At 37.9% G+C, this 21417-nt stretch overlaps 1 protein-coding gene across 2 annotated transcripts in view; it reads left to right on the top strand.

The window, feature by feature from the left end:
* Positions 1 to 21417, top strand: part of ARHGAP15 (Rho GTPase activating protein 15) — a 321487-nt gene that overhangs the window by 39385 nt on the left and 260685 nt on the right. For both annotated transcript variants that reach the window (XM_017740245.1, XM_008638204.2), the window contains exons 4-7: positions 6991 to 7065; positions 10227 to 10288; positions 11670 to 11757; positions 17768 to 17857. In XM_017740245.1, the coding sequence (XP_017595734.1) occupies positions 6991 to 7065; positions 10227 to 10288; positions 11670 to 11757; positions 17768 to 17857 (315 nt within the window). The remainder of the gene's footprint in view (positions 1 to 6990; positions 7066 to 10226; positions 10289 to 11669; positions 11758 to 17767; positions 17858 to 21417) is intronic.

The following is a 21417-nucleotide window of genomic DNA, read 5'->3' as shown; positions in this document are numbered from 1 at the left end:
CCTGCTGCTCTTACTCCATATTTCCTCTACCATTGCTGCACTACTCATCTGTAATTTTGCCAAATCACCTGCAATACTTTAGATAAATATATTCAAATATCACAGTGAAGCAAAAGCAATGACTGCATGATGAATAGAAAGATCAGAATAGGAAACATCAATATATTTCATGATATACCTTTTTATGTATGGCTGGATAAATGCTGTCACAATGTGCGTTGCTGCATTTTGTTGCATATTACAGGCTGGAACAGAAAAGGCAAATAGAAATACAGCAAAAGTCCCACTTTTAATGTTCTTTCCTGGAATCAATGAGGATTGTATTTAATGCAATTAAAGCATATTGAAGCTTAGGGACTGGGTTCCAGTTTGATTTCCAGTTGGAAATCCTACGGATTAGAGCAGCACAGCTGTTGGTTCCTTTGTGATAGTTGGATCCCCAGGTACACGAATCCGAGCGACCCACAGTCAAATTCAGAGCAGCCCTAGGATTTCTTGAACACATATGGGTGGTAAGAACCTTTTGTAGCTGTCTCTTCTTCTACATGGGCTTTTGGCACTTCTCCTACTCCTGAAAATGTTAAAAATGAAGCCAACTACATCAGCTGGGACTCCCTCAAAGCAAGGATCAATTGGACAAATTTCAAAGGCCATTTGAGTGACTAGAGAGGAACAAAAGGGCTCCCACTCTAGGGAAAAATCTGCTCCTGGGAAACAGCAAGCCATTAATGGAGAAAAGTACCAGTGAAGGCTAATTCTTGGACTTAAAATATTAGCCCAAACTGGATACCCCAAATTCAGAACACCCCTCCAAGAATTTGGGGAAAGAAGGCGACATAGTTTCAAACAGACTCTGCTTTGTAATAAAACTCATGATTAATGTTTCTCTGATCACAGAGAATGAGCTCATCTTAACACTGGGCTGAAATTTAAACTAGGATCTGAGTAATTATTTTGCTCTTCTTTCATGAATGAAGATAAATGGAGATACTCCCCCAGCAGAGGCACCGCAGTGCTCGTCTACAGCAAGTCCTGAAGCCAGGGAGCAGCACGCCCACGTGGTTATATTGCCTTGATAAAAAATACCCACCTTCACAGGCTCGGATAAAAAGGAGGACCCTCGCACTGTGGGAAAGGTCTATAGGATTCTGATTTATAAGGGAGCAAGAGGTCAAGGGAAGCAAAACCATTATCATTATTTTCAGAGGCTCTGGAGATGTGAGCTGAGTGTAGAGGGCAGTGTGCTCAAAGGGAGGCATGCAGGGCGAAGGCAACACAATCCTGCTTGCTGCTTTTTCTCTTCCCCCCCACCGATTTCAGGCTGCAGATTCTGCTGAGAGTATGTCATATGTAACATAGGCCTGTGAGGACTGTGAAGTGGTTTTCTTATTAAATGATGCATGGAGAGATTATCTGGTCTGTAGCCAGCGCACAAAAGCTCCATCCATGCAAGTTCCTATTCCTGAGCAAAGCGTTGGGTCACCTGCGTGGTAATGAGTTTTCAGGAGCCTGGGGATGGAGGGTGAGGAGCAAATGTGGGCTGGTGGGGGCAGGACTGAAACTGCACTTTATGCCTCTCTCTCCTGCAAGCCTTAGAAAAAAGGCAGAGAGACATAACACCATACTATACTGCCTTTAGCCTCATTACCTTTTTTCTGAAGAAATCCCTTTGAGACAAGGAAAGGGGAAAAAGAAAATATAAACCATGTGGTTCTAATGTAACCCTCAGGAGGATGGAGTTAGGAGGGCTCCAGAGCAAGTCAGGAGTGCCAGTGGCTGTGGGCAGGTAGCCCACTGGGACATGGAGCTTTCCCCAGGGCTGAAAGGGATCTTCTGCTGAGTGATGGCACAGCTCAAATGCACTGGAAGAATCCGCAGCAGTGTGGGGGAGAAATGGGATAGTTCCTGCTGTTTCTTGATGTCCTCTGTATCTTGAGAATGGACAAAAGTGCCTTATCTGCTGAAATGAAATGAATAGAATTTAATAGAATCATAGAATAGCAGGTGGCTGGGAAGGTACCTTATATGTCATCCAGTGCCCCCTCCACCCATGGGCAGGGACACCTTCCACTATCCCAGGTTGCTCCAAACCCCATCCAACCTGGCCTTTGACACTTCCAGGGATGGAGCAGCCACAGCTTCTCTGGGCAACCTGTGCCACGGCCTCACCACCCTTGGGTGAGCAAAGGATTTCTTCCATATATATAATCTAACCCTGCCCTCTGTCACTTTGAAGGCTCTCCCAATTTTCATGTAATGAAATGCCCTTGTAAATGACAAAGGGGTATTTCTGAGTGGGGAGGCCTGTGGGATTTTCTCAGTGCCTTTCACAGCTGACATGAAATCATATCCATAGCTCAGCTGTTTCCAAATAATTTCTGCAGATAACCATGGACTTGCCATACTGCCCAAGACTGGATCTTTAAAACAAGTCACTTTGAGCATGGCAGTGAGTGAAATGTTACAGGATTCTCCTTGCCATTGCCATTGCATAGGTGTCTGTCAAGGGACGTGGCCATTAAGGAATGTTACAATACATTTTTGTTAAGTTTCTTTATCTAAGCAATTATGAGCTGTCACTGCAGTATGGGAGTGACTGGGAACGAAATGACCGCAGACATCACTAAATCAGGTGTCACCCCTCCCTCTCTGTTGAGGGAATAGTTTCCACAAAAGTTTATGCGACTAGTTTGTACTTTTATTGCAAACTTTCAAGCTGCCACCAGTAAGTTCGATCCTGTAAAGAATGGAGTGTTCTGGCCCTGATCCAGAAAAACACTTAAGCCCATTGCAGAGTGCTTTGCTGGGTTGGATCCAGAACAGAGCATCAGGCAGTAGTAGGGGCTCAACAGTAGGGGATTTCTCTCTTTTTTTTTGGTTATTTATAAAGGAATCTCCACATACATGATTGCAGTGTCGGCAGGATGAAAAAAGCAATACTTAGAGCCCTAAAAAGGTCAAACCATGAACAGCATGAAAGGTTTTTGGTAGAAATCTATCAAACCCTCCATGAGAACCTTCTCCTTGGCAGAGCAATACTGTGAATGATGGAGAAAACAGCAGGTAGATGCCAGTTTAGGGTTTCCCATCCAAAGCAGAGCTCTGTTTGACCAGGTGCTGCTTGTTAGAGAAAACCATGGTTTTCCCAGGCTACTTGTAGGTGGTGTTTGTGGATAAATAATCTGTGGTGAATAACTTATTTGACAATCTTGAAAGCCACCTAGAAAGGTCATACAATTATCTTAATTACTTAGGGATACAAGTGAATTCAGAATGGCATTTCAGGAAATAATTAATTGTCTGTATTTTGCACTGGAGCAGCATTTTGAGTAATGCTGGTTGGTTTTCTTAGGTTTGGTTGAAATCAGAAAGAAGACTGCTGCTTCTCGTTGACGAGATGAATTAGGTTAGAAATATGCCTGTAATGGGAAATAAAAAACAAATGGATCCTCCAAGTTTCTTTTTAAATCAATGCCACACTGTGTGAAGAGAATAGTGCTGACTTAGCCATGATGAATCCCCAGAAAAAGAGGGAGAATTTAAAGAACAAACGGGAACACAGGGAGAAATTAAATGAAAGATCAGGTTGCTGTGTTTTACCTCCCTGTTAAAACAGCAGTTGTCAGATGGTTGTCCCTTCACACCAGGGTACCAGGCACACGGAATGGAGGCTTTGCCTTTGTGGGAAGGATGATGATGGATTAGTGCTTAGATGCTGAAATAACTCTGGTAGGAGATGGATCCCCTTTAGCTAAGGGAAGGGGGGGCTGCTCAGGCTGAATTTAACAAAACTAGACTTGCCCACAGAGTTGCAAGCACTCGCAGAGTGGATTTTTAGTGCTGCAGGTGACATTGTTGCTGACTGAAGAATGTTCATCAAATCAGAAAACTGCTGATAAGCTGCCTTTCCCAAAAAGGGATCTCACGAACTTCTGTAAATCTCTGCCTTCATCATACCCTGGGAGGTGAGGTAGAGGACTAGTGACAGATATTATTTAGGTTTTTCTGGAGTTTATTAGGGTAATCAAATGGAGCTATGGAGGAAAAAAAAATCTCAACCCCTCTCCTTTATGGTCTATCTATTAAAAGCTGAATGAAAGAATGAAAATAGCAGAGCCTACACCTCCCTTTGAATATTTTGGTACTCCACTGAGAATTGTGAGTATATTGAAACATGGACATCTTGACTGCTGTCACCCAGGTTCTGCTGAGAACATTTAACTTTGAACTGGATTTATCTTAAGGGATGTAACTAACTCATTCAATGGTATTTGCAAAATATATTTAAGACCAAATTTCTATCAGACCTGCTGGAATTTTATCAAATCAGTCTATAAGAATGTATTTCCTCTGCTGTTACTGGTTTTGGGGGGTTTTTTTAAGTTGTTTTGATTAATTTTCTTTAAAGTTCTATTTCTAAACCAAAAGGCTGGTAGAAATCAGAAAGAAATTTATTGAAGTTTCCATTAATTCCATTTGTGACCCAAATATTTGGGGGGTTTTTCTGGAAGAGCTGGATCTTGGCTTACATAATTGTGGATTTTGGTTGTATTTCTGTAACTAGGTTCAGACTTCGGAGCTTCAGGACTTTTTCTGTGTGAGATTGCTTAAAAGGTGTTTCTTTTTTGTAGCCCACCAACGTGCAAACACATCAATTAAATAATTGTGTAAGAGGTCTATTCTTTCCCTTGTCTTCATGAAGATTTCCTCAGCATTTTTGCTTTGCATACACAAATGAGTTTCTTAAAGGACATAATATCATCCACACCTGAAATTTAATTTTCCTTAATCCTTTCATATATCCTGGAAATCTTACTGTTGTCTTTTAATTACACTACCCCAATAATTTGCTAAGCCTACAAAAATAGGACTTTTTACTCATTTCTTCATTGGGTTGTGGATGGATTTAGGGCTCTGGATAAATTCTTTTTAACAAGTATCAAACATGAGCATTTCTTTTGCTAATGCTCTGATCACTGAACCAAAGAGCAGCCAAGAGTTCTGCTCAGTGCTCCACACTTCACAAAGTTGCACACAGGGCCCCCAACATGCACATGGGGCTCCTGGAGAGAGCAGCAGAATGTTAAAGCAGGCACTGTGGAGTGGTAGTGTGTCTTGTTATTTAATTTGGATGAGTGAAGAATATATTTGAGAAAGCATCGCCAGGCAATGCGCTCTGTTGTATGTTAAGGAATAATTAGAATGGGGGGGATCTGGGTAAGAAAGCATTTCTGTGATCTAGACCTGAATAGTTTAGCTATATGTCTTGGGCACTATAGAACCTTCAGAGTTGTCTAACAGTAAAGATAAAGAAAGAGATAAATTGAATTAATTTATTTTGAATTTATATACATGCCTCTGCCTGCATTAATATTAAGCTCCATCCAAAATCTAAATAGAAAGACTGTAATCTTAGAAGTTCTCTCAATAGCATCAGCAAATCATTCTTGTTTACCCTACATGCTAATAAAACAGGAACATGACACTCCTGAAAACAAGATTGCAAAATACAGAAAATGTGGTCTGACATTTTTTTTCTCCCCAAAGGAGGGACTGCCACTAACTAAAGTATTTCTTATGAAAGCTCGATTGCTTAAGATGCAGAATATTAAGAGAGAAAAACACTTTAGGACACAGCCATGTCACCAGCTGTTACTCACCCTTAATGAAATTGTTAAGTGATATTCTTCATAAATAGGTCAGTGAAACTTTTGAATTGTGAAGAATGTTTTATCTCTTTCTTTGAAATGTTTGTATTAAATTTAGAACTGGTAATTCATTAAGCTCATTAGCTCTGACTAAGAGAGTAGAGCAATATCTAGGATATAGATTTCAAGGCTTAAAAACCTTAGTGCTTACAAATAAACATGAAAGCAATGTGTGGAGAAAAAATATGGGATCATAATATGTTTAACTGTTTTTTGAGCGTGGCCCTCTGGATTAATTAAGAACATTTTCTATATTCAGACACTTGAATATAAACAGAATATATTATGACTTTTGGTTAAGTCTCTTTTAATAGAGGAAAAGAGAATGCATTATGATGAATACAGTGGAAACTAGTTGAGACTATATTTTGTTGTTTGCTTTGTGGCTTCAGCTAAAAGAAGAAATAATCACTGAGTTTTACAGGATCTCAACTCGTAATTATATTTTTTTTGATTGATATTTAATTTAAACAGTAAAAGTTTTATATATATGTATATATATACACACACTTATATGTATAGACATATACACACACTTGCACACACTTTTGAGCGATCTGTTCTTTGTGGTAGATTTTTAAGGAAGTAAAACGCTATTGAGCTCTGCCAAATGTTTGATTTGTGAAGCAACTTTCATTTAGTTTTAATAGTTTCTGGTGTAAAGCAATAATTTTTCAGAATTAAGTCACAGATGATTACATTGTCTTCCCCAAAGAAAAGGGAGAATTGGAGGAAATCAAGGACTTGAGATTTGGGAGCAATTGTAGATTCAGAATCCAGTATTGCTGTAACCTTTCAGTCATGGAGACTTTAGAAACAGCCTTTAAAGCAGTTTAAACTTGCTGGGTTGTTTTGTACTTGTGCCCAATTGTTTTCTGGTTTCTTCATTGACTTGCTTATTGTGGCCTTGAGGTTATAATCAGCAGCTTTCTTATTTCTCTAAAATGGATTTAAGAGCACCTAACCAGTTAACCTATTTTCGAGATTCCTAATGGGGGAAAAAAAAAATAATCGTAATTTAGGTTATTACTATCGGTTGAATAATTTTTAGGTAAATTTGCCAATGTGACATCACAAAGAGACACATTTATACCAGAGTTTTATACCACAGTATATCAGCTGTACATTTCAAATACCCAGGGCTCAGAGGAACATCAGAAAGAAACCCCAAACCCCCACCCAGTTCATGCTGTGTGTGCCTTGTATTTCAATTTGTTGGTCCATCTTTACCTGCATCTATTTGATCCCTCTCTGAATACAAATATTTCTTCTTCTTTTTCAGATAAATCGTCACAGAAGAAATCTTTCCCAACACAACCTGACGTTTGCAGACATCATCAGTACCCAGGACCCCACGGTGAGAAATTGCTCTACAGATCTGATAAATCACTCTGGTTATTTTAAAGGTTTATAACGTAAACGTTGCACTTGCTTTACTAAAGAACGAATATGAGAGTATTTGGATGCCTCAAGATGTTAAGGGACGTAAGGGATTTTGATTAATCAAAAAAGGAATAATTTTAGAAGGTACAAAGTCATTTATACAGCTTGACTTTGTCGTTAGTTCTGTTGCACTCAACTGAAGTTTCGTCAGTATTAATACTTGGTATAAAGGAAGTCTTTGTCCTCTCTTTGCCCTTATTAAGGTGTTTTTAATAATAGTATTAATTAGTATAAGAAATATTATCATGAAATTAAAAAAAAAATTCTTGACATTAAGAGAATCTAGGGGGAATGAGAAACAGATGTTTTTTCAGCTAAAATAAAATGAATATGCAAATACAGATTCATTAAAGAAAGTTTGGTATCAGCAGTACTGTTACACAAACTTTTCAGGATTAGGTATGTTCAGAACGTTTGCGTTCTACTCAAGAAAATTATAAAACCTGTATGTGACACAGTGATGTTTCCTCATAGTTTCTAACGATATTAACTCATGAGAATGAGTCTTTTTTTTTTTTGATTCTTATTCAGAAACGCAAATATTTACACTACGTGCTCTCATCTTTACTATTCTTCTAAAAACAATTTAGAAAACAAATCAACATAAACTCCACAAAATACTTCCATTTTTCTATTTCTATGCTAACTCTTCAGGGCATTTTGGGTCATTTTCTCAACCTTTCACATGTTGGAAAGGTGCAGGAAGGGCAGCAGCTTAACAACAAATGATGATATTTATTGAGACAGAAACAACAGAACATATCATTGGGATATATTTGGAATTCTTTTCAATCCAATATCATCCATTTGCAGAAGTATTGTAAGTTGATCCTGAGCTGTCCTAGAAGTGTTTTCTTGGAAAAAAAGTAGAATAGAAAAGGGGATATAAACAGAAGCTAAGCAAGGGGAATGCAGCACCTCAAACAGAAATTATAAAAATATTGTGGTCATCCTAGATATATTTTTATTTGACTTTGTGGTAGTTTTTTCATAATTCCGTGCATGCCCTTTATATTAATTACAGAGAAAACTGTGCACATTATCAATTAGAAGAGGCCTTGCTAATTTTAATTAAGGACAGCACCTGTACTAATTCAATTAAAGCAATATATATGAAAGGAGTTTTCTCAGCACTGAGAGGGCTCATATTAACTGCAGCTCTTGTAGTTTTTTACTGTTCAGTTTTGAGCCATTTAATTTATAGCAAATGGTGGATTTGAGCTATGTAATTTAAGTCAGGATATTTTATATACCCACTATTTGTTAGTGGATTTGATATCCTAGCTGAAGACAATTATAAGGAGAATATGACTAAACAGCAACATTTTCACCTGGAAACACATCCAGTTTTTAACTTCCCAAAATGTGACAACAAAGGTGATACAGATCTGATGTTGGAAAATAATATTTTCCTTCAGTTCTGGATTGGTCAAGATAGCAGTTTGGGAAAGTGGTTGGTAAACTTTGAAAGCATGAGATTTAGGGTCTCATTCAGAGAAGCAATCAACAGCTTGAATGCTTAGCCAATGCTCCTCCCAGTTTCTGTTTCCAGATGGATAGAAATATTAAAAATAATAACTTTTCTCATATGTTATTTGGCATCTCTGGCCCTGGTCAACCACCAGAAGCTTTATGATACAAAAATAAAGGATTAGAAGGAGAAAAAAAAATTAAAAAAGTAAAGTAAGGGGGAAAAAAAACCCCTTATTTTAGCTCTTCTAGTTCACCCATCCATCACTAGATAAATAGTGACATGACTCTGCACAATAATCCCTGCACACTTTCTCTCTGGGTTTTCTATGGCAATGATATGCATGACAGGAATTTACATGAGATAAGTACAAATTACAGATGAGATAAGTACAAATTACAGATGAAGCACATGCTGATCCTCATGTACCCATTTGATAATGTCACCTAAATCACTGTCCACAGGCCTACAGGCCTTTCCATAGGTACAAACAGATGTATTCACAGTATATATTTCATTATATGTTGTATATCAACCTCAGACAAAATCTGAGGAAATAGTGAAACATATTACACGGTTAAAATAATGCTATTTTGTACAATCAAAATAACAGACATGTTTGATTTAAAAATCCTTATATTGCCTCTTAAAGCGTGTTTTATTGCTATTTAATGGCTTTGCAGACAGCAAAATTCTATTGAAATTGTAATGAAATCTCCTTGTGATGCAATTTACTACAAAGGCCACGTGGAGTTTCTAATATCCAAGTTGGGCACTGGCTTGGTAGTGTTTGAAAGCGAAACCAGACTCACCCCTAATCACAGTTTTGTTTCTTTTTCCCATTACTGACACAGTCGAGACCTCCTTAGTAAATGAGACCTGATGAGATGGAAGGTTTGGCTGAAAAACAGTCATCTTGCTTTGTTTGTTTCTTAGCTTTTTAATATAAATTTACATAGACAAAAATAACCCCTATCCCAGCTGTATCCCGGCTGTACAATGGGATATTTCAGCAGATCAGAGAGCCAAGTGTCTGCAAGGGACTCTGGCTTAAGGAAGGTGTTCAGAGAGGTGTAGGAGCACAAACTGCGATGCAAAAAAAAAAAAAAAAAAGCAAGCCTAGGCCTTGCTTCTAATACACCAAAACTCAAGCACAGTGTTGGGACCCTGCAATCCAGTGTCACATTCCCATACAGAGTCCTCAGTGTGGTGTGTCCCTCACAGCTAGTAATGAAACTCAATATATAAAATGATATTTTAACATAATTTACCTGCAATGTATTTAAAATTCTCATTTGCTTGTAGCGAGAAACTTTGCCTGCATTAAAATAAATTTCTTCTAAATAAATAGAATAAAATAAAGTAAAATAAAACTTAATTCAGTTTTTATTGTGGTTAATTTTGTATAGTAGTTGACTTTAAATGTTGTTTTCAAATATTTAAAAGAACTGAGTATATAAGAAAAAATAGGTGATTAAGCTGAGAATTAGTGGTAAAATTCCCCACACTAGACTAGCTGGATGAAGACTCCTTTGCATGTACTAAGTGGTTTTATTCATCTGAATATATAATATGGTTATGACCTTAATTTTTCTTTCTTGCAGGTAGTGGAGAAAGAAGGTTATCTTCTCAAAGCAAAAATAGCAGATGGCGGCAAGAAATTGAGGTATAACACGTGAATGTGACAGAGCCTAAAGAGAGCTGGAGAGGGACTTTGGACAAGGGCCTGGAGTGACAGGAAAAGGGGGAATGGCTTCGAACTGACCGAGGGCAGGGTTGGATTGGATATTAGGAAGAACTGTGAGGGTGGTGGGCCCCAGCACAGAGTGCCCAGAGAAGCTGTGGCTGGCTCAGTCTATCCACAACTGATGGCATTTAGTATGAATTGGGTACTGGATTTAGGATATATTCCAAGATGTATTACTGTTTAATTCTTTGGTAATCCGTATTCATCCAGCATATCCGACTCATAGGAAAATGTGTGTAAATCTGCACATAGCACACTTGACCACTTACACCTTTGTGCACTTGCAAGACCTCTTTTAAATGGAAAGAAAAAATAGAGAAAAATAACAAAGAACTGAAGTTGTGCTTACCAGCAGACAATTCGTATTCACCATATGAAGCAGATCAATAGTGGGGTTATGAGTATTTCTGTAAATATCAGATGTTATGACCCTTAAATTGGACAGTCAAATTTGATCTGTTGACCTAAAAATAGTTTTTTATCAGATCAGATTTATGATTATGTAGTGCTTTGAAACTGGTTATAGGTAACATATATAATAGCATTTTCTTGAGTTGAATGTTGTGTTCTTCTGCTATCAGGGGACATTCTTTCACATGTCCATGTGTATTTTTACTTCTCCCTAGCCCCAGCAGTTTGTCAGTTCTCTAGGGTTGTACCATGAACTCCTGATGTTTAGTGGTTACTTAAACCTTGCTCAGATATTGTTCATATCTTCCTTGCTCTCCTGTGAAATTTTAATTTAGGAAAAGCACAAAGCATTTGGGACCTTTCAAAATAGACCTGTTACTGAGCTCTGAGTATAGTCAGATCAACATTTTTCTTTCTCAGCTTTATTTTAAGTATTAGGTACCAGAAGGGCACCAGCTAATTCAGAGTCCTCTACATGTGAACTTTGAGCATGTGTGAATAATCTCACAGTTTTCATTTGACACCATGGCAAAAAAGAAATACAAATGGGCTTCAAAATATGAATGAGGAGAAAGAAGCCCTTCAAACTTTGATAGGCTACATTTCAGATATAATTAGGATGGTGCAATGCCATCAATGTTGATGGAAGATCATTGACAATGTTGACTTTAGACCATTTTTGTTCTGACAGATATATAATAATATATATATCATTGACAATGTTGACTTTAGACCATTTTTGTTTCTGACAGATATATACTAATATATATTATGTTTTCATAATTAAAAGTCAAGCCTACAAATGAAACATCTTTTACCTCCTGCTTGAATGCCTCACAGATTTTTCCCTTTTTCTTTCTTTTTTTTTTTTTTTAATCTTATTTATAAGGAAAAACTGGTCCACCTCCTGGGTTGTTCTTACTGCTCGGAAAATGGAATTCTACAAAGAATCCAAGCAGCCGGCGTTGGCCAACCTGGTAGGCAATCAACCATCCAATATCCTCAGCCTCCTGGCAACTATTATTTCAATATAAAATGTTTGGTGTTTAGAGAAGACAAATTTAGACTGAGCTGGCAACTTCAAAGGTTTGAGAGCAGCTGAAGGAAAAAGGCCTTGATAAACTCTTAATCAGATGTAGTGTATGAGAAGAAATAGGACACAGCATGTCCTTTATTAAGAGATGCATTTCGAGAGTAATTGCAAAGTGAGACAAATGGTGAGTGACTACCCAGTAATGTGAAGGTAACACTTTAAATTAAGGTGCCACTTATAAATGCTTTATTCTTATTTATGAAAATGATCACTAAATGCAGCTACTTCCTCAAATAACGTATTATAAAGTGTGTTATAAAACGCATTAGTAATAAATGCTGAACAGATGATGCGATGAGAATCTGTTGCAAAGGATATTGTGAGGCGTAAATTGTATTAAACCATGCATGTGCATCTTTAATACATGAATTTAAGTTGTTATCTACCATCCTATAAAGTGGCTTATACATTAATAAATAATAATAAATTATTTATAAATGGCACCTTAATATAGGGTGTTACCAAAGCAGAAAACATTATAAGTTAGCAAAGTGATTTTTTATCGCAGTATAAATGTGACATCCACCATATCCCGCTAACCTTCCTGAATATTTCTATGACTCCATCTAATGCAGCTAATGCAATTTCTGTAGCCTGTAGTTACTACAAAGTGAAATTTGCAGTACCTTTTTATTGTGCCCCAAGGAAAGGCCACTGATCTTCGTCTCGGGAGATGTGACAGCTCTGTTGCACGAGCGGTAGCGGCACGTGTCCCTTCAGAGCTGGGCACTGCCGAGCCTCAGTGTGGGCAACAAAAGGGAAATTTGGTGGCTCTGTGACACTGTGGGCAGTGAAGGGACAGGTTTGACAAAGCCCTGTTGTGAAAGGCTCTCAAGGCCTGATCGAACCTGCCAAATCCCATTGGCGTGATGGGTGGCAACAAAGGTGCTCTCTTTGGCAGGAGTCACAAACAATAAGTTATTTTTCCTGTGGCAGGTGATGCAAACAGTTCTTCTATAAATCCTAGATCTATCAATGCCACCTGTCATAAAATCAGCCTTGAGGAGCACCTTTTCATGCCTTACATTTTTTGAAAGAAAGTGAGCTTTGTAGAAAAAGAACCCCAGAACTAATAGATGAAACAATAAAAATAAGTAAAGGGTCTTTCTGCTTGTGTTTGCACTAGTCCAGCTGGAAAATACAACTCTGCAGTCATGAAAACAGAGAAACTTGAATTATTATTTTTTTCAGAATCATCTGTTTTCCTTAAAGTTGAATTATATGTTATTAGAAAAAAGAAAAATGTCTAAGGTGAACTTATGAGAACTAATCTTATAATTTACTAGGTGTCTTACACTTCTCCTTGCTACCTCTTCCCTCTCTTTGCAAGCTCTCACTCGAATTCCAGGAGATAAATGAACTAGTGGAAATCTAATGCACAGGAGGCTAGATTCTGCTCTGAGACTCCTCCACATGGTTAAAATCCTCTTTAGGGTTTTGGATACTAAACTAGACCTGCCTGGAGAATGGGATTTTGGCCCAGCTCTCAAACTGGTTAACTAAAAAAATAGTGGTGTGTTATGAAACAGGACCTTCTGAGAGGTCAGTCCCTATCCCTGAAGCCTCAATGATCACCAGTGCTCACAATCAGTCAGGTAAAATCTGCCTCCTGTGTTTGAAAGAGCACAGAAAAATTGACCCCGTATTTTCCTTGTTATCGGCGAAAAAAATAAAAGTGTGGTGTTTTTTTATTTTATTCCATGCTGGATTTGAACACTGGGAGGTGTGAACTCAATGTTCACTAGGTGAGAAAAATTTGTTAAACTTACATTTTCTGTCTGTTGCATGAAACTTAAACGCAACAGTAAATAAACAAATTGAGTAAAGCTTGAAAACAACAAGCACTGTCAGTTTTCAAAATCCTATAATCCAATTTCCTAAACCCAAATTTTGCACATCAAAAAAAGCTAAACTGGCATGTTTATCTCATCTGATAAAGTAAATGCAATGCTTACTTCCTCTGTAAACCACTTAACCAGATATATTTTTGGTAGTGGAAAAGGACTAATACAAAAAAAGATTCATTAGAAGCTGTTTGTTTACTGATTTTATTTTTCCAGTTTTAGTTTACTTTGGAAAAGGGGGAACTCACCCATTAATTAAATAATGTAAGAGAAGTGACGTTCATATAAGAGAGTATGAATTATAACAAAGCATTTTTATTGTTAGCAGGAAAATGATGTGACTTAACAAAAAGATTAATGTTCCTTTGTATTCTAAAGACATTGATTCATTAATTATTAATTATTAAATACTGTACTTGGAGCAAAAATTTAGACTAAGACAGCATCGTTATAAGAGGAATGATATTTCACAAAACAAAGGCAACATGAGAGAGGGAAATGAGAGCCCCTCTAATCACACCTCTTTTCATGACTATAGGACAGCATTTAGAGGTGATTTAAAATTATATTGGCCTAAGTCTTTAATAATGTTTTAATCAAAGAACTGGCAATAGCTAAAAGGAGGTTTTGCTGTTCCTGTGTACGACTGTAGTTGCAGGACTCACTGTGGCAACTTTGCTGTTGCTTTGCATGGAGAGGGCTGGTATCCATTGTTTTGCTTTCTGGTGAAGTTGGTGACAAAATCTGGAGTTATTGGAAGTAATAGAGCACAGCAATTAAAGCACACCGAGGAGAGATTCAGAAAATGAGATTGTTTACAAATACTACTGAAAATGCAGGTTTGCATCCCATGTAGCTAAATTATTAGCTTTTGCTGCTGCCTTGATCATTTGTGGTTCTGGCTCTAATACACTTTTCTTTTTACACTATCCTTATGAATTCGACTAACTCTTTATTTTAAATTAAGGACATTGTGATCTAAATGAATCACAGCTCCGTTCTTCCTTGCCAACGTTAAATTCTATTATCAGCTGGTCTTTCTGACCAAGAAAATGTAGTCAGTTTATTCCCTCAGATAGTTTATTCAACAGAGGTTATTTTAACCTCAGGTTATTAGCCCATCTGCAAAGTAATTTAGTGAGTGAAAACGCTGCTGAAATCCATATTCATGTTTAGGAAGACTTCATCTTAGCAGACACTTGTATCAATTTACAGTATAACCCCCTCCAACAACATTGATATAACATAATTGCTCTGACTGCAAAACACAAAACAAGGACGTGGAGAGCTCAGGCTTCCCAGTCACCTTAACTTACTCTCTCCCAGTGTCTCTGGGTGTTGCATAAGCTGGAAAGCCAACTATGTAGGAGGGAAATGTTTAGGCCAGAATGAATTTCCCCTGTAGATTTCCTGGAGTTCTGATGGATTTCAGTGGGTGCTCTCCAGGTGTGCAGCAGAAGAGTGATGGGCAGATTCAGGCTCGATGGATCTGAATGATTTAGCACGGAATTTTTATGAGAAGCTTCACATTCTATGCCATACCCATGAGTTCGTAGACACACTGTCATCAGAACTGAAATTCTCCAAGGGATAAGTTTTCATAGAATCATAGAATGGTTTGGGTTGGAAGGGATCTTAAAGATTATTTTGTTCCACTCCCCTGCAATGAGCAGGGAGACCTTCCAATAGACCAGGTTGCTCAATTCATATTTATTTCCCCCAGAGAAAAAGAGACTGACTTAAATAATTATTGCACATAGCAGAAGTGTGTTCATCTTTCCAACACCACAAGCATCCCATCCTTTCTGGAGAGGGAGATGCTCATTCTTGTACTTTTCTCCTGCTTATTACAAAATCAGAGCTGTAAACAAACTCCAAAGTACTGCAACAGCAACAGAATTATACTGTGTGCTCACTGGGTGCACAGAATGGTCCAGGTTCTGCTGTTGCATATATTTTTGTACAGTCATAGAAATTAGAAATGGTAAAATCCTGTAGAGTTCACTATTCCATCTTCCTGCAAAGCCTCTCTAGGCTTTTCATTGTTTTTTTTCCCTTCAGTGTTCCATGACACTTTTCCTGAGGAAAATATTCTGTAGCCCAGTAATGTTCTCTATCAAAAAACTATTTCTGTTTCTTTGTCTACATGTTCTTTTAATCTCATCATGTGTTTCCAAAATTTCTCAACTCTTTCTGCTGGCGGAATAAAGCTTCCCTTCTTTGTTAAAGTGTTTTCAGACTCAAACTATCCTTGTGGGTAATTTTTTTTCAAAGAAAGCCAGATTACCCACTTTGAGAAGCCCGTGTTGTGTGTTCCTGATGGGTTGCAGAGCTGCCTCTGTGGTGCAGATCTGGGTGTTGCATGGAGTCCTGGAGAGGATCTAGGCCCCATAGCCCTATCTATCAAAGTATTGGAATATTGAAAACTCATTCATTTCCTCCACAATTTGAATTATTTTTTGCATTAATATATCAGTGATGGGTTTTTTTTCCAATGTTTTAATTTTTGCCATGCAAATATTAGCTGACTAAATTTCACAACATCTTTGTAAAATCAAGTCTCAATGCTGCAGTTTTGATCTGTTATTAAAAAATTGGAAAGACTAAGCTCCTGTCAGAGGCCAGGCAGGAAATTTGAGGCAGAGGTGGGGAAAAAGAAATCCAAGCTCTTTTCTTCCAGTGGTTTAACCACAAGAACATCCTTCTGTTTTGAAGAGTACATTTCTTCTATTAAAAAAATTAATAATAATAAAAAAAAGGAACAAAGACACACAGAACTGTCAGTTTAGTGGAGCTTAACCATCGTGGTTTTATGGTTTGGCAAATGGAGAACATAATTACGACTCCAGTACTGAAAACTTCTGGAGAATATGCCTGCAAATCACTTGACCAGGATATCTTTGCTTCTTTTAACCTAAATAGGTTCTTTTCCTCCCATCTCAAAGGCATCCTGGAGAACACACATACTTTAGCCTTTAATAACGACATCAGAGACATTCAGTGAACAGACTTTGGAAAGCTGAATCTGTGGCTGATGCTGGACTGGCTGCTCTTAACACTACAAAGTCTCTTTTCTGTATCACTAGCAATATTTTTAAGGTAACTATGGCTTAAGCGCAGCAGAGAAAATAGTTGCATCAAGCTGATTAATTTAATTATGTGGCTATCGCTCCACTTCTTCCCCAAAAGGGAGTTAGTGGTGCTTTGTACTGTTAACAGCAGTATTTTTCCTGTTGAATGGGATGTGCAGCTACCCAATCTACAAAGCCTCCTCTGAACTACATGTGCTTTGCCAGAACTGCTGCACAGGGAGAGTCCCTGGAGAAGGAGCTTCAATGGCAAATGAGGATTATTGTGCTTTACACCAACTCCCAGCAACGTAAATGATACAGGCAAACAAATCTGCTCTTTGAATTACATGCATCCATATGGAGGAGCAGGGGAGGCAGAGCTGTGTCACTCCAGGATGCGTGGACTGACACAGAGAAGTATCAGCCCTCGTGTTGAGCTCTTTCTGGGTGTCACACATGCCCTCAAAGCCTTTTCTCCTTTTTTTTTTAGGAGCAAGAAATGATAATTTGTTTGGAGAAAGGAGATAGCTTGTCTCAGAGATACGATATGTGTTCTTGTCTAATTTCTGTCCTTTCCAGTTGCATCAGTTTAAATTTGCATTTGGAAAACCCACAAAATTTTTCCTTTAAACTCAATGACTCTTCAAGAGGTTTGGCAAAGTAAGCATTGAAAATAGCTGGTCCATGTGTCTGCATTTGTGTTTTGATCTACTATATGTTACACTAGACTGTTTTTTAAAGCATTTATTTTTTTAAAATTATGTTCTGATCTCAGAACCTTATTTCTTACTAAGACACCCCAAGAGTGGTTATTTAACAGTACCAGGGTATATAATGAGTTCTTTTGAGTAATATCAGCAGCTGTGCTACAACAATCTGTCACTTTAACTTGAATTATTCTTGTTTTATCTGATAACTGTCTCTATTTGTGAAAAGTCAGGCCATATTCATGTTGATTTTTTTTCTTTTTCCTTTCCAGAAACCGGGATATAAACCTGAGTGTGTGGATTTGTGTGGTGCTCGCATTGAGTGGACCTCAGAGAAATCCAGCAGAAAGAATGTCTTTCAGGTAAGAGGCAAAGCATTCCACTGCTCATTTAAGTCTGAACTCTGTGAAGAGGTAGGTTTTATTTCCTTGGTTTTAATAACTAGAGCCTGATTTAATACAGCATTTTTCTTACCAGTACAGCAGTGTAACACTTTATCCAGCATCAGTTTACTATTTTTCTAAGAGAAGGATTTCTGATGACTGAGTCTCCTAAACACTTGAGAACCTGTTGATTTATTGATTAATGCTCTATATTCAATTTGTTTTTAAAACTTAGTAGGTAATTGCTTTGGGTTCAGGCCTAGAATCTTGACCTAAAGGACTTCCATAAACACAACTTCTTCAAACTGCTTATACAAGCACGGCTCCAACGCAGTGCGGTTACTCTGTTTATTTTTATTGCTGCTCAGGGTCCTCAGACGGTGATGACCCAGGTTCACTTCTGTGAGGGGAGGGGAGGATTTTAAAAGAGCCAGAAGAGAAGGACATGTATTTCTCACAGGACTATTCTTCATTGATGGAAAATAATATTATTTAATTCCTTCATCCAAATCCCATTGAATTGAAAGGGAGGATCAAGGCCCAAGAAGATGAAAGGAGGGGAAAAGCATTACTGCAAGGTTAACATTCCAGGATCTAGGGGCTAAAATAGTTTATTGCAACATCTTCAGGTTTTGGACATAATCCAGCTCCCATGAATATCAGTAGAAAGGATTTGTTGTATTTTTCTGTTTCACTAAATGTTGCATCAAGCCACATCAAAATATTATTCTCTATGAGCCGAGTTGTTTCCCAGAGTTCTAACATTTAAAATGTTTAACAATACAAGCAATAAAGGAGGGAGATACTCAGAAAGGAACATGTCAGGGTCAAGATCCTGTTAGTTACCAGAGAGTCCTTTGGCATCATCACCAATGAAACATGCTGGAGGAACCAACTGTGTCTGGATCTGGGCTTGAAGAAAAAAAAACACTACACATAAAAACCCCCTAAGGGCCTGTACATGGCTTCTTGAAAAGAAACCTCTTTGGGTCAACTGGGTGTTACAGAGGCTTTTTCAAGGTTTATTTTTCTAGACATCTATCTAAAGCATATGCAATATTTAGAAATATTCCTCTTTCCCAAGACAGGGAGACTTATGCTTCTATACCCCCCACATCTTTCAGGTTGTCTTGAGACAACACTTGGGGCTTTGTCATTTCCTAGGTATTTTTAGAATAAATATTTTGGTTTCGCTGTCAATCTTCAGTTTTTTCGCTTGGAATGTGATTAAGTATAACCTTAGCTTTCACTCCTGCAACCCCCTGAGCACACTGACAGGTCTTCTGAGCTTCTAGGGTTTATTTCTCATTTTGCAGTAAGCAAAATTCCTGTTTGGAAACGCGTTTCGGAGCGGTGATTCATTGCAGCTAATACATTTCCAACGTGAAGACAAACGAAGCTCTGTTATTGATTTACCAAACTGGTGGTACGAAGGCTCTGCGATGCATTTTCTTCTCACTTCTGTTCGTGTGAGGTGTAACTCCACTGAATCAGAATAATGTGAGAAAGGAAACTCATGCACTACTGTTTGAACCCATTAAAATGTGTCTTCATCAAGCCAATAAGTGAGTGGGAGAGACATTAAGAACTAAAAGCATGGGAGGAAGGACATATGTTAAGACACATTTTGAAAAGGGATGGAGCATTGTTTAGACAGAGAGCTACAAGAAGATTGTGCCAGATGGTAAGAGCGAAAGAGGAGAAGGCTTTGGCACCAGTAGTGGTGACATTTTGGGAAAGGAAGGGACTGAACGAGACTGGTGCTACATGAGCAGATAGAGTGGGAAGGGGACTGGAGAGGGAGGGAAGATTTGTGAGATAGTCTGGAGGGAATCCAAGGCGAGTTCGAAAGCAGAGAGGTCAGTTTGTACCTGGAAACTGAATATTTCAAGAAACACTTCTTCTGATCTACTTATCCCTCGTGGGTGGGAATAAAATTGATAATGTGCATCTACTTAATCATAGGTTTGTTCAAATGAAAACAATATGGGTAACTTTCTTTAATCCTTTTTTTTTTTTTGCAACCTAAATATAGATGCATTGCATTGCTCTTTGATTGAATGCGCTAGCTGCTTAACTCTGAAATGATCAGAAATAAGTATAATTATATCTTCAAAGTGTGGCATCAAAACATAGTTGGCATTTTGTTTCATTACTTTCTAATAAAACCTTTTTTCCTGATTCAAACAGAGCAATGGTTGCTTTGTGTTAATGTGTTGTATTAGGAGTAGGTGCAGAATTTTGAGTTTGATTTAGCCAGGGTGCTCAATTGGAGTTCATGAATAAATAGAAAAAGACTATTGAAATTTTGGGTTGAAGAAAAAGAAGGAAATCTTGGATTTAAAATCTAAGCAGATGACAGTTAATGGATAGCAGCAAGGAGCTGGAGCATAGGAGTATTATGAAGAAAAACTAATTGGAAACATGATCGATGCAGAGTGAAAAAAAAAAAAAGAGGAAGTTGCAAGTAAATGACATTCAGACAGGAAAATTTGGGTTTCTGGTCTTGATCATGATGTTTTCAGCAGTGTTACTCCTCTCATTTTAATTGAGCTACTCCCTTTTTAACAGGATAAGTCTGATCTGTCTCACACTATCCAATTTGTGCATGCAATCTATTTCTGTTCTTGATGAACACATTATGTGGGGGTTTTTCTCCCTCAACTTTTCCTTAATAGCAACTGAAAATATGCACATCTCATAAAAAATAACCTCCTGATTACCTTTCCTTTCTTTTATTGATGATGTAGCTGGCACCAAGGGAGAGACCTGGTTAGAAACAGCTTCCCATGATGTGGAGAAAGGTAGCAGTTTGCAGTGAGACATGATGCTGTTTGTTCTTGCTGGCTGAGTGATGTGATGCAGTAGGTCTTCATCGAAGGAGTGCTGAATAAAAGAAGATTTATGTTCAAATCACATGCTTTAAATATTTCTGCTAAGTGCTAGTTTGCTCTTTGGTGTTTAGCCTGAAATTTAAAGCACTGAGGATTAAAAGGATTACAACATAATCTTAAATAATCCTAAGTGTCATTTACAGAGAGATGGTTGTAATAACTAAATAAAACCATGTTAAGGGATGGCAGTGTTGTCAGTCAGCGACTGGAACAGAAACAGCGCCTATGTCACTGTCGTTCTCCTCTTGCCTTCTTTGGCTTAGTTTGATATCGGGTAGGTGTGTTTTGATGTGGGTTATCAATAAAGAAGATAACTTAATGGGCTGCTTTTCAGGCAGTACTGATATGGCTGTTGAAACATCAGTAACTAGGATAATTTGCAGATTTTTTTCCCAATATTCCATATTCTTTAGTTCTAGTAAACTTTTCAACTGGATCTTATTCTTTCCCCTGTTTCACTCAACCTCTACTCTAAGTCAAACAACCATTTAACTTCAAATTCAGCCCAGACTCCATGGAAGATGTGCTCTTGACCTCTGGATTTTTAATTCTGGGGGTTCATTAGCACAAAGTCCTGTGGTTGTACACTGTTTCCTTGAAGAGGTTTCAGGAGATTTCTCTCAGATAATTCAAAAAGAAAAGGAA

The sequence above is a fragment of the Corvus brachyrhynchos genome, unplaced genomic scaffold, assembly GCF_000691975.1.
Source record: "Corvus brachyrhynchos isolate BGI_N302 unplaced genomic scaffold, ASM69197v1 scaffold126, whole genome shotgun sequence".
Taxonomy (NCBI): domain Eukaryota; kingdom Metazoa; phylum Chordata; class Aves; order Passeriformes; family Corvidae; genus Corvus; species Corvus brachyrhynchos.
The sequence above is the reverse complement of the archived record's forward strand: the minus strand, read 5'-3'. Positions and strand labels throughout refer to the sequence as shown.